This window comes from Gymnodraco acuticeps, unplaced genomic scaffold (assembly GCF_902827175.1).
Source record: "Gymnodraco acuticeps unplaced genomic scaffold, fGymAcu1.1, whole genome shotgun sequence".
In the NCBI taxonomy this organism is placed as follows: domain Eukaryota; kingdom Metazoa; phylum Chordata; class Actinopteri; order Perciformes; family Bathydraconidae; genus Gymnodraco; species Gymnodraco acuticeps.
In genome coordinates, this window is record NW_022990295.1 from 5522602 (window position 1) to 5539105 (window position 16504).

The 16504-nt window shown below is 40.5% G+C and overlaps 2 protein-coding genes across 2 annotated transcripts; one reads left to right on the top strand and one right to left on the bottom strand.

Annotated features, from left to right (window-relative positions):
* Positions 1-414: 414 nt before the first annotated feature.
* On the bottom strand, positions 415-13933 carry arel1 (apoptosis resistant E3 ubiquitin protein ligase 1). Its single transcript, XM_034222084.1, is given in 23 exon segments — positions 415-2628; positions 3757-3932; positions 4001-4090; positions 4182-4240; positions 4354-4483; positions 4956-5081; positions 5403-5582; positions 6429-6521; positions 6523-6539; positions 6676-6751; positions 6839-6960; positions 7059-7200; positions 7288-7365; positions 7487-7728; positions 7839-8019; positions 8190-8359; positions 8456-8693; positions 9522-9748; positions 10040-10111; positions 10521-10741; positions 12165-12333; positions 12791-13018; positions 13873-13933. Coding segments are annotated over 22 exon segments (3060 nt in total). The 5' UTR covers positions 12939-13018; positions 13873-13933; the 3' UTR covers positions 415-2525.
* On the top strand, positions 13889-16069 carry fcf1 (FCF1 rRNA-processing protein). The gene is made up of 8 exons (XM_034222085.1): positions 13889-14020; positions 14647-14711; positions 14834-14905; positions 14994-15142; positions 15263-15335; positions 15416-15503; positions 15631-15725; positions 15833-16069. Exons 1-8 carry the CDS (start codon positions 13934-13936, stop codon positions 15879-15881), a joined length of 678 nt encoding a protein of 225 aa, XP_034077976.1. The 5' UTR covers positions 13889-13933; the 3' UTR covers positions 15882-16069.
* Positions 16070-16504: the final 435 nt, after the last annotated feature.

A 16504-nucleotide genomic window follows, 5' to 3' on the forward strand; every position in this document is an offset into this window, starting at 1 on the left:
GTGATTGGCTAATGGTTACACAAGCCAAAAAACTCGTTATGACATCATAAAGTGGCCAGAATCTGATCAGTTCATTTTCAGACAGGTTTTTATATAAATGGATCAGGACAAAAAGTGAGACAATCTTTTTTTCCTGAAACTTTCAGAATGTCTTTACACATGTTTATGTGTAAAATACATGAAAAAGTGGATTTTGCATATTAGGTGATCTTTAAGCATGAATAAATGCAAAAACACCTCTATACCTAACTTTCATTATGTTTCAGAAAACCTTTGCACTTTTCAGGAACCATTGGTCGGCATGCACAACACCATAAGCCATCTCCAAATCCAGGTTTGAAAATGTTAAAAGGGTCTGTAATCACAATGCTTAGCACAATCCACATGAGATACACAAAAAGTGTGATACAGGGATAAGAATTTAGTCCATCATTTTTTATTCCCATAAACAAAAGGACCTGCAGAAAATCTCAAACATTCGTAAGCAATGACTTGCCATTTAAAAAAAGGAAAGAAAAGAAGTATCCCAGCTTCAAAGTCATAGGCAAATATTTCACAATATCTACATCGCTAAAAGTCACACTCGGGCCATGTAGCCCAGAAACAATCCAAACATAGCTAAATAAAACGAGAAGTAGATGCTCATGAAAAGCAAAACATTAAACAAGAACATAAAACTACAGCATAGACCTCCTTCATGTTTACTTATAACGGTCATTTCTAACGGAACAACTAACACATGTAATGCTTACACTACTTTTACTTCTGGTAAATATGATATCAGCCATTGATAGTGTGCTGAAAATATTTTCATAAGCACTTTTTTTTGCTGTTCTTAGTACTTCTGGTCAACATTGCACAACCCAAACAAACACAAATCCATCAACCCACTTGTAAACCTCTTAACACTGTAAAAGGCTAGCTAAAGCACAAGCAAACGCTCATTAGATCCCAAGTGGACACTGTGTTGGTTCTGGTGAGCCAACACAATACAAACCTGCTGCTGACTTCAAAATGTGACATCTTTGCCGTTCGAAAATAAGGAAATCTCTTAGTGGCTGAGTCAAACATACTGTGAGAATAATGTGAAACTGGACCCAGAGTGCTCTGTGGGTGAAAGTACTATTGTGAAGGATAACCCTTTTTTTAAACTTTGCAGTCCAAACATGTATTTTCCTAAATGATCTACAAACACTGAGTGGCAGCACACACTAGTACAAAATGGCTATTGAACGTGTAAAGTCTAGAACTTGCTACACAATATGAAGAGGAAGAAAGGAGAAAACTGTTGGCTCAGGATTTTTGACAATCGTCGTATTCAAAATAAATAATTGTACAATAGCAAAGAACAGGGCATATTCTCCTCTGATATAACGCTTCAGTTTACTGAGGATGTGGGATAATATGCCTTAAAGGTACAGGACGGGAAGGAGGCAGCTATGAACAAACTGTATATGGACTGTTTACCACAAGTGTGCACATATACAGCTGAGTCAGAGGATGAACAGGTGGCATAGAAGATTCTGAGGTAAATCCATAAAAAGGCTGTGAAGGAAAAAGTAAAAGTAAACATATATAACAAAGTGTTTGTTATATATGGGCTCTCCCCAACGTACACAGTGACCCCTGCATGTAGTAGTAGAAATGCCATGATATACCTTTCACTTACTATTGTCCACTATATGCTTCTCTCACCTACGCACCTCTCTGGATACAATCAGAGGCAAAGGGCATGAATAAGGCAGGTTATAAAACATAAGACAAACATTTACCACTCCAGGCAAACATATTTTAAACAATGGGTCAACCCGAATATTATTTTAAAGACACAATAAGTTAAAAACATGTATAAACAATAGAAATTACTTGGCTTCTTTTAAAACCCATTCTTTCTCAGATGAAAAAAAGAAATTAAATAAACTCTCAACCCATCAAACGTGCACCAATAAAGTGATTCCCTTCTCCTTGAACTTTAAACCAAAGAGGTCACAAGATGAAAACCTATGTATACACACTACTATGTACAATTATTGGAATAAAAGAGTGATATTATATATTTACAAACACACATCAGTCCCTGATCGATTAAGGCCAAAGTGCTGTAGGTGCGCGCAGCACCCGCAACACATGTAGCCCGCTGTTGCACTTAAGTGTTCCTCAGTTTGAAAAATGCAAAAGAAGCATTTATGACGTAATACTCAAGGCCTTTGCACTAGAATTATTTGTCTTTCAAACATATAAAACTAAGCAAACTTTAGCCAAAACCTGACCTTTTCCAGCAGGTCCTGGTTTCCTTTTTTACAAAAGCGAGATATTTTATATACATAAAATTAGTACTTGAGTTCAAATGACTGAGTTCCAGTTTGGGGAAAGCCTTCTGGGACTTCCTGTAATGCCCTCTCCTCCTGAGAGAGGACTGATAGAGCATCACCCAGACTCCCTGCCAAGATGCCCACTGTTAATGCAAATGAAAGCAGGAAACCGTTGCACTGAAGTGTGCATGGTGGTGTCCTCTGGATGGAGAGTCAGAGCATGCCGAAGCCCTCGCTGCCCTCACTGATGGCCAGCTTCAACAACTTGTGCAGTTCCTCATAAGAGTCGTACGTCGGGAGGCACAGCTGGTTAAAACTGGACAGAAAATTGGACCACAGGGAATCAGCGAATGTTTAGTTCCTGATGAAGCATTTACAAAACATTTATAACTCACGCTCATTCTCACGTGTAATGAGCTCTAAACATTAAAGATGTGTTGATATTGTATTTTTTCATGATTAACAAATCCAACGAAAAGACAAAACGAACATGACTTTATTTTAAATATGTCCTAGCCTGATGAAGCTTGTTCCTCCGTGCTATTGTTATTAAAGAACTATTAAAATCCCATCAATGAGCCCTGGGAGTCATGTTTCGTCATTAACATAAGCACAGAAAATATCGTTTATTTTTGAGTCTATCCAACATACCCCATGGTGCTGATTCAGATACTCACGAGAGAATGTGTCATAATCCGCCTGCTAAAATTAGCCCTGGTGAAAATCACTAGTTGCGTGTTTTTGAGTGATGTTTGAGGAAACAGTGCCCAGTTCTTTTGAAAATGTATTAGCCTTTTTTATTAATAGAAAAGTGTGAACAATGATTCGTGGAGCTAAATGCTAACGTCAGCTTGCTTACATGTCCATAATGACAATGTAAACTTGACAATGTTATCAGATATAATGATCACAGTCATATTAAACCGTATAAGTATTAATGAGTGCTAATTAGCACTTAACGCAAAGAACTGCTGAAGGTGATAACACGTTTTTACACTGTTGGATAATAACCGAAGAATTTAAAGTGTAAGAGTATTTAGATATGATGCCTTTAATAGACTACAACAGTGGAGAAACAAAAGCGGGCTAGAGAGCTGCAATAAAGATCACATTTTGACTTGAGGATGGCACTGGAAAAAACTCGGGTTCCCAAAAGTCTTTATAATAAATCTTCTGGGAACTACAAATGTCTGAGTTATTTTTCTTGCCAATCCATCTAGTACATTTGAAGATATTAAAAGTAGAAAAACAGAAAACATTGACCTGTTGGTTTGGCTGAATGAAGCGTAGGATTCATCCTCTGAGGACCATGAATGTCAGATATATTGTTTTGAAAGTTTGTTCAAATGAATGTTGAGACCAAACTATTAAAGCAAGCAATCGATTGACAGACTGACATCACTAAAGCATCAAGGGCTCAGACCTTCATGTAATTCGTACTCACCACGTGTGTGCAGTGGGCAAGGTGCTGTGTGTGGGGGCAGCAATGATCTGGAAAGAGGGGCAGAGGGTGTTGAATCCCCCGGGGGGGAGCTGAGAGGAGCCGGTGGTGAACTGCAGCAGACGGGCCAACTCCTCCTGGGTGAAGCTGGACACCACGGCCCAGAACCACTTCATCACCTGTGGCAAGAAAAGAAAAATCAGTGGCCTGCTGTGAAAATGGATAAAAGAGATTTCCAACGACATACTTTCTCTCTGAAGTGCCACGACCCTCCGACAATCACAGCGTGGGCCTTGAAGTCCAGCACGTTTATGTCTCCGGTGCCACACATCAAAAGCTGAAGAGATTAAAAGAAAAAACGATTATAATTACCCTGCAGTATCAGTTTCTTTAAAAACTTGATTTGTTATTAGAAACATCATACATACCTCCAACTCGTTCTCATCAAATATGGCTAGCAGATTTTCTGGAACCAGTTCATTCAGACCTGCAACAGATCAGGAACTGACACTAACTACGTGCACATTACCAGAGATCTGAAATGACAGGTGTGGGCTAAAAAAGAAAGAAGGAAAACTGCAGCTGTGCTTGTTTCCTCACCTTTCAGGAAGTGTTCCACCTCGTCTCTCACCTGGCTGGCGAGTCTGTACTGGGCCAGCAGGTTTAGATAATGCACCTTGTTTTCATTGGTCACAGCGATCTGAGATCCCCCGGATATCAGCTCCACCACCTGTAAGAGAGCAACCATGTCATAATACATAAGAGAGTGAAAGAGCCTAAGATATTAAACAGTTTAAAAATCTGTCAATGTGTGGGCAGTAAACGATGGAGGGTGGAAAAACCTTTGTTACGGTAAATCTATTTATACAGTTCAACACTTGTGAGAGGCTGTTACACATTTGTCATCGTTAGTATAATAGGGCAATTCATCTAAAAAGGTAAAAAAACACAATGGTTAGGACTCGGAGCCATACATACGTATCTAATTAAAAAGAAGTAGGGGGAGTCCCACAGCCGGCTATTGTGTGTAACTATGCTACAAAGTTTAAAATACTCATTCACCTCTATGTAAACTCAGCGCTCAGCCTCAACAAGACAAACGCTTGCCAGACGAGCAATATGGTTTCTTTTTGTGCTCCTCTGTCCTGTGAAATGACATCAGGGATAAAAGGGGGGAGTTCCCTTCCAACGTGTCGCCTCACCTTCTCCAGCTGTCCCGACTTGCTGTACTTCTCCTCGGCAAACACCAAGTCCATGTCGCTCACGTCATTGTTTAGGATGAAGCAGACCTTGGCTTTGTAGAACTCCTGGTCATCCGTCTCGAAGTACTGCGTTTGGAAAATAAAAAGAAAACACAGGGTAATGACGTTTTGAAATAAACATGGTTTTTCCTCTTCCTCGTGGAAGGATAAAAACATGATTGGGCTTTACTTCTCCGCTTACAGATCTTAGGAAGTTGGATAAACGGCAAAACACATTGGTTTGCTTTCTGAAATAAAACACGCCAAAAAAACATTTAGGTTTCTTGGCTTTGTGGGAATGTGAGAGTGATGAGACAGACCGGCTGACATGGAGAAGTAAACAATGAAAACGTGACCTTCCAACTTCCGAGGAAAGGCTTTTTCCTTGAAATGCACTGAGTTCCTTACCTTGTAGTTCATCCTGAGGCCGATGATCTGGGCCAGGAAGGAGCGGGTAAAGCGAGCCCGGACCAGCTGTTTGTAGGCCCCCCCCAGAGCGGACTCATACAGGCACTTCCCCACGACACGACCAGCAAACTCATACATCTTCAGACGCTGGTGGGCCTGCCGCTCAGCGTTAGGGTGCACCTGGAGAATAAGAGGAATCTGGGTTTCTGTATTTTGAACTTATTGCGCTTTTAGAGGACAGCAAGGCTACGTCCACACATTTCATCTCATCATCTTTGCTTTGCTTATGCCAAGAATCCACAATACTAAAACAGAGACGATTTAAAAAGATGACGTCAAGTTGATGTTTTTTTTCATATAATGTTCTTTTTACAGGATGAGTGATTACATTACATGATTACATTACATTCAAGATTTCAACATGACACCAACAAATACTTAAATGAGATAATACCAATTCATGGAATACATTTAAAAAAAGGATATATTTCTTGATTAGTTTCGCTTCCCTAATTTGACACATCACAAGACACTTTTCCAGATTCAGGTTTCAGTTAAACATAAACACATTTCAGTTGTTGTTCTCTATGCTAGCATCCCTTAGCAGAGAACATGCTTAAAGGCATGGTTAGCAGCTTTCAAGAGGGAAATAGATATAAATCTGATGACTTCCTTTTTGCTATCTATGCTTGTTTTGTTCTGCGACATGTATTGGCCACATTTCTTGAACGAAATATAGTAAAATGTTGCTATAGTAACCTGGTAGCAGCCTTGTAACTGAGTGCGGAAAAACAAACAAAATTCCTTTTTCTTTGAGTGTGTGTTTGTGTGAGTGAGTGTTTGGTAACTATGGAGCTAAAACTAAACATTTAAATAATAGAATAGTAGACAATCTCCTTCCTATGGATGCTTTTAGGTATATTAGTATAGACAGATATTATTTCTTAAGCAGTACTTCGTGTAGATGTAACCTAAGCCTCAGTGAGGTGTTTTGAAAGGGGACAGGGGGTAATAAGACTAACTTACCAGGCCCTGGTTGTTGTCACTGAAGCGAGTGAACAGCTGGTTGGAGGTGTCAAAGAGGGTCTTACACACCAGCTCAAACCACTCCCTGCGAGGGGCCTCCCCAGTCCAGAGCTGCAGAGAAGTGTCAAAGGTGTTAGCAGTGTGTTCATCTAACAAAGTTACTATGTCTGTAACCGTCATTTTGATGCCATTTCCGGTGTTATTTTAAGATCTTTTTGGTTTGAAGTGCTTGCAGCTAAATGTTTACCTTCCTCATCCTGGAACGCGACCTCAAAGTTCTTACTCCAGTCGGACACAGAGAAGTTCCTGGTAGCCTTCAGGGACTGAGCGACAGCAAGAGAAAAGACAAATAAGAATCTAAACAATCACATGATAACAAGCCCATTTTTATTTTGACGAGCAGCACTCACCGAGTCTAGAATAGTGTGCCGAGTGATTTTGAGGCAGGTCTTGGTGCGAGGTCTCTTTGCGTGGATTTGCCTGAGTTCACGTTGAAAGAAGTTCACCTTGTCTTGAAACGTTTCAGATCCACCTGTGGACAACACCATCAGATTATAGCTGCAGTCTCTAAAAGACGGTATTTACTAAGTACTTCTCAACGCGAATGCATCACATTAGACAGAAACAAACCGATGTTCTTGTGCAGGAAGCGAATGAAGGTGGCAGCCATGATGTTCCTGTCTTTGCAGCTGAGCTCCACAGGAGGCTGTATCCCATCATCCACCACAAGAGTTAGATACTTGTGAACGGGGTCAGGACCAAAATAGGTAAACTGAAGCAAGAAGAGAATATTATGGTTAGCGTGGTAAATTCAATCAAACCAAAGTGTCCCAGGGTTTTCCGACTCACTGCTGCTTACCTTCGTTCCTGGACATACTCGGAAGGTGAAAAGGCGCCATGGAATAATTTTCAGGTAGAACTCTTTCACGGATAATTGCTGTTTGACAAAGAAGTCATTGATCATTAACACATGTTGAGTTCTATCCTCTCATATACAAGACATCAGTCACACAACCAAAAGGTTAAGAGGACAAACAACCAATATATGACACGCTTACCTTTGGCGATATGTAGCAGTAGACCTTTTTTGGTTTCTTGACCTTCTCAGGTTGTCCCTCCACAGGAGAGTCATGCTCATCCTCCTCTTCTCCCATGGAGGGCCTCCTCTGGGGGGCCAGCAGAGAGGAGGCGGGCAACTGCCATGAGGAACTGTAGTTCCCATTGCTGTAAAAGTACGCTTCAAAGTAGATGCTAATGCCTGGAGTGGACACATTCTTCTCCACACAGGCCTTCTCATTCTCTGTAATATGCAAAGAGAGTATGAGTATCATGCATTGGAAACACAGACTAGAGAGCACTGTGTTTTTTCTATAGAAGTGTAGATTCCTTAAGCATGTAAAGGTTGCTCACCACTGAGAACAATAATATCAAACTCCCCGTTGCTGAGCGGCTGGTCTGTGTAGGAGATGCGGGCTCTGAAGCAGCCCGTCTTCCTCAGGGTGAGTTTCAGCAGAACCTGGCACTGCTGCTTGTTGAGGGTCACTGACTTACTGTAGTACTCCTCCAGACTGTCGTCATCCCCCGTGCCCAGCTGCAAGAAACAAGGAAACTCAAATGAATCCCAGCTCAGAGACTTGTTCTGCTGCGCCGTAAAGCTAGTGGACTGTGCAATTGGGAACAGAAGGCTGAACAATTCTGGCTTTCATTTTTACAGTCCAAATCAATGAGTAAATCAAGTAGAAAGGGGGTGTGTTCCCTTACAGAGTGCACGTGGACGCTGTAGTTGGTTTCATCAGTGAGTGATGCGGAGTTACTGGTGGGGTTTCCATACTCGTCCCTCGGCTCAATTTGCAAAGTGTGCTGCTGGCCATTAGTTAGCACCAGGGTGGAGAAATGGTAGGCTATCTTGGTTTTTGATGGGACAACTGTACCTGATTTGGACAAAAGAATAGAAATAAACTTAATAAACAATAAATACTAGTCAAATCAATAACCAAACACAGAAAAATACGGTTTAGCAGAAATACCTGGTTGAAAAATCTTGTAATAAGGGCTGTAGGCCACGTTGAGGCCACCCAGCTTGACAGCAACCTCGTAGCGCCCGGCTTTGCGCACAGTGAAGGCAACTTTGACTACGTTGGACTCTGGTTCCTGCAGAACTTCCTGCGTCACAGGGATGTCCAGAGCCAATTCGATGTGGGTGATGTTGACCCTCAGCCCCACAGGCCGGTGGGCGGGAAAAGGCTGGCCATTCTTATAGAAAAGCTGAGAAGACAAAAAGATGAATAACTGCAGACCAAAATATTCTCTGACACTGCTGCATGCGTGAGCCACTTAAGTCAACGAGACTAGACATTAAAGTTCACTTTTTGATGTCTTTTGTACATAAATGTGTGTCCCCGGTGTATCAGGGAACCCACAAAGTGTCAGAAAACAAAACCCTCTCTCTTTTCCTCCGTACCCAGATCTCTAAAAAAAGGGAGTAGAACGGAGCTGATCCGATATGACGTAATATCGGAAATGTGAGCTGGCTTTACGCCCACGGCCCTATCAGAAACTTCGCTATCAGAAAACAATGCCCGACGTGTTTTGGACGTAATATGTTTTTTTTTACATTAGCAAGCATCGCTAACACTCAGAGCTAACCTGTACTGGACAGAGTATGTGTAAAAAAGCAGAAAATAAAGAAAGGAACTCACATTGTAGGAAACCCGCAAGAGAAAAAGCATTTGAGCTCCATACTGTTTCAGAAATATTCCTTGATGTGGTTTTGAACATGATATGGCGTTTAATGACGGCAGCATTTAGCTGAGAATCTCTCCGTAGAATTGTGAGCAAGCATTAGCTCCCATCCCCCCCTTTTGTTTCTTTCTTTTTTTTTTAAAGCTAAGGACCCAGAATCAGCACTTTAGTAACAGGGCTGAAATAGAGGGGTATGAGGCATGGCTGGAATGGGTGATCTGTTTGGTATTTTGAGGAAAACACATCATAGACATGTTCTTTATATTTGTTCATATATCTGAGAGCCATAATAAATGCCTAGAAATAGCATGATTGGAAACCTTTAAAAGACTGTTAGGAATAAATCATCACCTGGACTCTAAAGCTCATAGTCTGGCCCACTTCCTGCGGTTCCTTCCAATCCCAAGACACCTTGCAGGAACGGGGGTCCAGGTAGTTGCCCCGGACATAGTCGTAGATGCTGCGGTCGCCGCGTCGCCCTGGATCCTCATTCTGCAGGAAGCTGACAACCCTTGCTGCAAGTTCACAGAGGAACTTAATGGTGAAGACAAACGCTATGATGGAAACAGTAATTCCACCTGTCGCAAGAAGGGAAGAAGCACAAGAGAAAATTTGTTGGAACAAGGGGGCGCAATAAATGCAAGGTAATTCATTGGTCACCAATAAAACAGGGCAAAGGCTAAAGTTTGACAAAGGTTTATGGGATCAAAACTTGACAACAAATCATTAGGCTATATATAAACAAACTATAAAGCAATTTGTCAAACCGGTAACTCTGGTTCAAAGTGCTTGAAGAAAGAGCTAAATGAGTCATGTCGCAGCCATTCCAGGTCCAGTATAACCGCCCAAACAGCATACAGTGAACTCACCAATCACGTAAAACATCAGGTCCCTTATCAAGAAGCAGAGCGCCACAGTACAGCCAAATATGAGAGCTCCCTCTGAAAAGACAATTGTACAAATGAATAATTCAAATGAAAACAATACACACTTTATGTTATAAACCAACAGGTGCAAAGGTTTGATTGATATTGTTGAATGATGACATAAGCCAAGGCTAAACAACAGCACCACTGCATTTTAAACGGTGTCCTGTCAAATAAATGAACAGCAAATGACAAGAACAAACAAATGTTACTCTGTACACAGAGATGAGGCAACACTGAACTTCTCTATTGCAACACTTGAGCCACATTCAACAGCTATGACTCTTGCAGAAACAACACTTATCAACAGTACCATCCACCTTATGTTTACGTCTTACATCTAAAGGCTTCCTAATACCCTGCAGCTTTGGAAAGCAATTCAAACTTAAAACCTGTCTAAGGCAGCAAATGACCTGTGTCTCACCAATTGTCCACTTCTCATTCAGACGCCTCACAGACAGGCTGTGTACCAGCCGGATCTCGTAGTCCTGGTCACGACTCCCCCTGGAGTTCTGGAGGATCTTGATGCCAGTAGACAGCTTGATGTAGTCCTCGTAGTAGTATCCCCAGGCAGCTAAAGAGAGCTGCAGCTGATTGTCGAACTGAGACAGATCATCTAGGTTCATACAACGCAAGGTCTTCAGTCTGCGGTGGGAAGCAGAAGTGAAAGTGAATAAAGGAGATCATTGAAAGGAGTGGTAGCGATGATTAACCTCTTAAAAAGTACACCCTTTAGAGATATATCCTACTCTGACTGCTCACTCCCCGTTGACCAAGTCTGCTGTGCTGACTGCACACAACAGCTTGTCCCACACACAAAACAAACTACAGATTACAACCTGGATCTTATCACCTAACAGGTGAGACAGCGCAGCACATTGTATCCTGCCTTAGCAAAATACTACCGTCGTAAAGCTTTATTACACGAGAAGGTGCAGCAGAAACAGCAGAGGACAATGAAACCAGTCAAACTGAAACATAATCTTCCCATTGTAAATCTACAAAAAGTACAACCTTGTGTCAATGCCTGATAACACCAAGGTGTAATGTGCAAAGTCAAACTTTAGTGACTAAAAACACACTAAAACCCTTTTTTCTCTTTTGAAAGCACATTTTCAATCCAGACGCAACTAAATTGTAACTTTGTACAGAAAAATGCTAAATGCTATTTTCTAGCATGCTGTTTTGTCCAGTTCAGTGTGTGAGGCATGGTTGATCATCTACCTTGTGATTGTTTAGTTATAATTATAAAAAACAATCGTCTCATTATTTTTTCTTAAAGTAAATACTTGGATCTTTTTTATCCTCTCACTCCTAATAACACAATGTATCTGACAAGTCGTGGCTTATGTCAATCCACTACTTCCCCATTTGCAGTCAAATATATATTTGTAAAGTGCTAGGGTCACCTTCTGTTACAACACAGTCACTGAACTGAAGCTCTGCCAGACTTACATTACCAAGAAAGGTTCAAATTCCATTCTATCAAAATGACATTAGAGGCAGCAATGGTGTGACGGTCATGACATTCAAAAATGTGACACAGTGTTCCTTTAGAAATACCAAACCGTTTTCTTCTGAAATGAATGATTAGTTGAGAGACACAGTTGACCTTTGAAACATTAACTTTCCTTAAACTGAAAGTTTATTTTGTTTATTTTGAAATCACAATGACGACTTAGCATAGCCTGTTCTGACTGTATCAATAGAGATGATCCAACACACACATCACCTGCACTGCTGCAGGTCTTACACAAACAGCCGGTGAAGAGTACTTTTTACTGCAGTGACCCTCTGAAACACTGCAGCCTCCACAGCTCAGCGTCAGCAAAGCTCAGCCAGCCATGAATGGAGAGGCTGCCCTCAAGTGGACAGAAATAGATATGGCCTGTGATAACCGGCATAACACCTGATCATAACCACAGAACCAATTCAAGCCTAAAATATGCCTGGAAAAATCTATACGCATAACATGCCAATAAGTGATTGTTACTGAAAAAGGAAAGCTTCTCACGATTGTTGGCTAGATTAGTGTAAATGTAAAAGGTTAAGACCTTTCATTGCTTACGTATGGTAATAGTGCTCCAATTTCTGGGAGCAAAGCCACTCCTGGAAAGCAAAGTCTCGGAGCAGCTGGATGTGGGCCTCCTCAATTTCCCTCCAGCGCTGCCGTTCCTTCACCACCTCTTCCAGGCGACTTAGTACACTCAGGCTCAGTTCCTCCAGTGACTGTACATCTGGATGACACATGAACAGCACATACAAATACTCAATTACATACCAGCCAACAAATCAGCATTAGTAATGCCCCAGCACAGGCTTAAATACTCTCTCTTAAAGTCTATAATAAAGTGTATTAAAGCCTGAGCTGATTGTCCGTGCATACATGCATCTCGTAATCCTGAATGTTTAAAACAAAAATGACCAGGGTCAAAGCAATAAGCAACACTATCTCCTTGCGTTAAACATAGTTTAGATCCAGTTAGACATGACACTTATTCATGGTATTCCTGCAAAGCTCTAAAAGCTAATGGTTAGAGAAACTGTTCCAACCAAAGTTTCAAGTATCATAATCTGTCTTGCAGAAGTAACCTTGTGCGGGTTACCTTCAACGTCAGACCATCAAATAAAGGCCTAAACTGTAATGGCCATCTAAATATATCTCAAATGGAGATATGACTGTAAGCAACTGACCTTCAAATAAGTGCCTGTATTGAGAGAGGCTATGTCCTTGGAGCCATTCCTCAATTTTACTCTCTTTTCCTTTCTTCCAGCGCACTTCCCAGAAGAAGATCCACAACACCGAGCAGAGGAGGAAGGTCAGGAAGAAGCGGCGGTCCATCAGACCATCTTTCAGCCTTCACTCAGACCCCTCCGTGCTCAAGGGAAAACTGCCACTCACCAGGGGACTTGACAAGTTTCCTATAGTTGGAGAGAAACTGCTTAGGCTCAAACCAGTTTGACTGAAATACATTTACAAAAAGGTTTTTAATAATTGGATTTAAAGAGGAACATTGGTCAAACAGACAGGATGCCTGAGGTGGTTTACAATAAACATGCTCAGCCAAGAAAGCATGAATATTTAAGTGACACCTTGGTGTTGGCTGATGGGAGAATACCATGTAATCCCCAGCACTGAAATATGCATGAACAACTTGGCTGAAGAATGGTCATAAAACTCTCCCCAGCCTCTTATAGCCCGGACCAACTGTCAACGTCAAAGAAACATTGACAGTCTCAGTCACAACCAACAACAGCTAGATGTTTGTGATGGTAACGATGAGCTGCCTGGTAGTAATAGCTCAGGTGTCATAACGTTTCCAAGTGTCATCCGCTGCCACTGGTACAAACAACCACAAAGCGTTATAAATAACCTGTCGAAGCGGTCAGTTGTACCGTACAGTTTCTTAAACGTAGCTTAAAAAAGGAAAAAAACACCGGGAGCGGAACACGCACAGGCTAACTGCAATGTAATCAATTGTCTCTGGTCTATTGTCACCTGCAGCGCAAGGTAAAGGTGGAGGATAATGCTAACAACTGTTAGCACTGTGCCAACAAGCTGCTACAGTAGTTGACTAGAAAACGACAGCGAAATGCTAACTAGCCAAGTTAGCCAACAATGTCAGCGTCATTTCAGAAGCTGCTCGCCAAACCATGGAGGTTATCAAAATGCACACCACAACACGTTCATAAGACATTGCATGCAATAGTACTCTAACACAAATAAAAACGGCTAATGAAAACTTTCATTTTATGTAAATAAAGACAGTCTTTACCTTCGTCTGATGGGCATTAGCCTAGCAACCGGAAAATGCGCAGAAAACGTGTCGATTACTGATGACGTCTATAGTAAACGCATCGACAACACACGAGGGGAAGGGGAGAAGATTTCACTCAGATCTGTGGACTAACATTTTAACCATGGTATGTCATATGTATATGTTATACAGTAACATCAAGACTGTACTCATAATACTTATCTATCAAAGTATGTTATGTGTTATTACTACATTGGCGTCGAAGCTTTTATAGCAGGCAAGCTCCTGAGCTAGTTTAGCTAGCCTAGCCTATCTAACGTAAAGTAGGCTAACAGGTACGCCAGCTGCAGAAAGAAATAAGCGTTTAAATATATCTTTACTTTTATCAATGTAAAGATCTTGGCCACAACATTAAATACATGTAAGTGTTAGTTAATTCTCCTAAAACCATGATACGTCTGAGTTAATTGTTCAAGGTTTAGCTAACACATGCAGTGTTTGTTTTGTTACTTCTTTAGCTCTCGTTATACAAGTCAACGTGCTGTCTAAAAACTGCTTCAGTAATGACATTACAGTTTAGTTAAGTGTTTATACAAGGAAATGTTACGCTGAGAGACGTTGTTGATAATGCTGTGTTCAATCAACAAAGTGCCTGTGTTATGAGGTTGACTCAAACCCTCCACATACACAACAAGTCAATTGCTGCTGTAAAAGCTTTATGTAAAAGCTTTATTTGTTGGTTGTAATATCTTGATTTTAATCAATTTCTGTGTTTGTACTTGTCTAACCTAGGGGAAGCAGAAAACGAAGAAGTTTGCTGTCATGAAACGAATGATCAATCTGAAGGATAATAGACTGTGAGTTTTAATAATGTCTCTGTCTTCTAGCCACAGTTAACAAACGTATTGATCACCCATCACAATGTTATTAATACAGCCAAGTATGCATACCTATTTAACATAACTTGTTGTTTTTTCAGAAAAGATAAGGACCGGGCTAAACCAAAAGAGAAAAAGAAGAAGGACCCCTCTGCACTCAAGGAGAGAGAAGTGTGAGTTGGCTATAACATATTTAATTACTATATGAAGAACTTTTGGTGGGTGGCTCCTTAACTTGATTTATTTTAACTTTTTGTGCAGGACAAAGTACCCATCCTGCCTGTTCTTCCAGTACAACACGCAGCTTGGTCCACCATACCACGTTATAGTCGACACCAATTTCATCAATTTTTCCATCAAAGCCAAACTGGACATTGTTCAGTCTATGATGGATTGCCTGTATGCAAAATGTAAGTACTATTGCCAAGTGCGTAATGGACCCGTTCCTCCAACAAATTCTTATATACAGTACAATGATTCAAAAACGTTCCTAATCATTCTTTTCCCCTCTGCAATGTTATCCAATCCAGGTATCCCATGTATCACAGACTGTGTGATGGCTGAGATTGAAAAGCTTGGAATGAAGTACAGAGTCGCACTCAGGTACAAGCTGCTAAATATAAAACTGCATGGACGGCTTGAACTTATTTAGTTTATTAATTTGTTAATGTTTTGCTTTGCAGGATAGCCAAAGATCCGAGGTTTGAGCGCCTGCCGTGCACACACAAGGGAACATACGCCGATGACTGTTTGGTCCAAAGGGTAACACAGGTAATATGCTTTCATTTTCACTTTAAAACGTATCATATCATTATAGAGAATAATTATAGGTAATTTTTCGCATTTCATTTTTCTGAAGTTTTTGGCACAGGTAAATAACATTAATGCATTTCCACAGCACAAGTGTTACATCCTGGCCACTGTGGACAGAGATCTTAAGAGAAGAGTCAGGAAGATCCCTGGGGTGCCCATCATGTACATCTCAAACCACAGGTAGCACCATTTTGACTGAAATATACGTCTGCTTTTTATACATCTGTTTTTTTGCATAAAATGTGAAAAAGATTTATGGACATGTTTCTTTCTTTCTTTTCATACAGGTTCAATATTGAACGGATGCCTGATGACTACGGTGCTCCAAGGTCTTAATCTTCTACAGCTGGGATGGACCTGTAAATAGACCACTTTTCTGTTTTTAAATGATTTTCCTTTCATGTATATTTTGTAGTTTGTTTGGTTTGGTGTAGGGTGGGTTTGATCTAAACTGCAAGTTACTTTACATTTGGTTGTTCATATGAAACATTTTGTTAAAAAAATAAATGAAATGTTGCAATGCTCCATGTCTTTGGTCTCCAGTCTTTTTCAACACCCCTAATGTGTTGCGGAAATGTTTCTTTATTAGCAAATATGCTAATTTACTATGGGAAAGATAACCTTGATCAATTCCATATATAGTTTCACACATTCTCTTTTGATGTTTTAAGGTCTTTATTATTTAAAAAATATTATGGTGTAAATGTGTTATTGTTTTTATTTTTCCTTCAACAATGTTAATAAAGATGTATACAAGCAAACCGGGAAAAGGGCAATATAAATGTTTCACTACTACAACTAATAACAAATCACAAAATAAGTCAGCCAACATATCCAGGGCATGGCTGATTGAATGATATCTCATTTAAAAATCTTTGATATGTTATCTTAAAACGTTTTTTTATTTACTTTCCTTCATCCTTCCACCACATCATAACAATATAGTGTCAAGATTAATA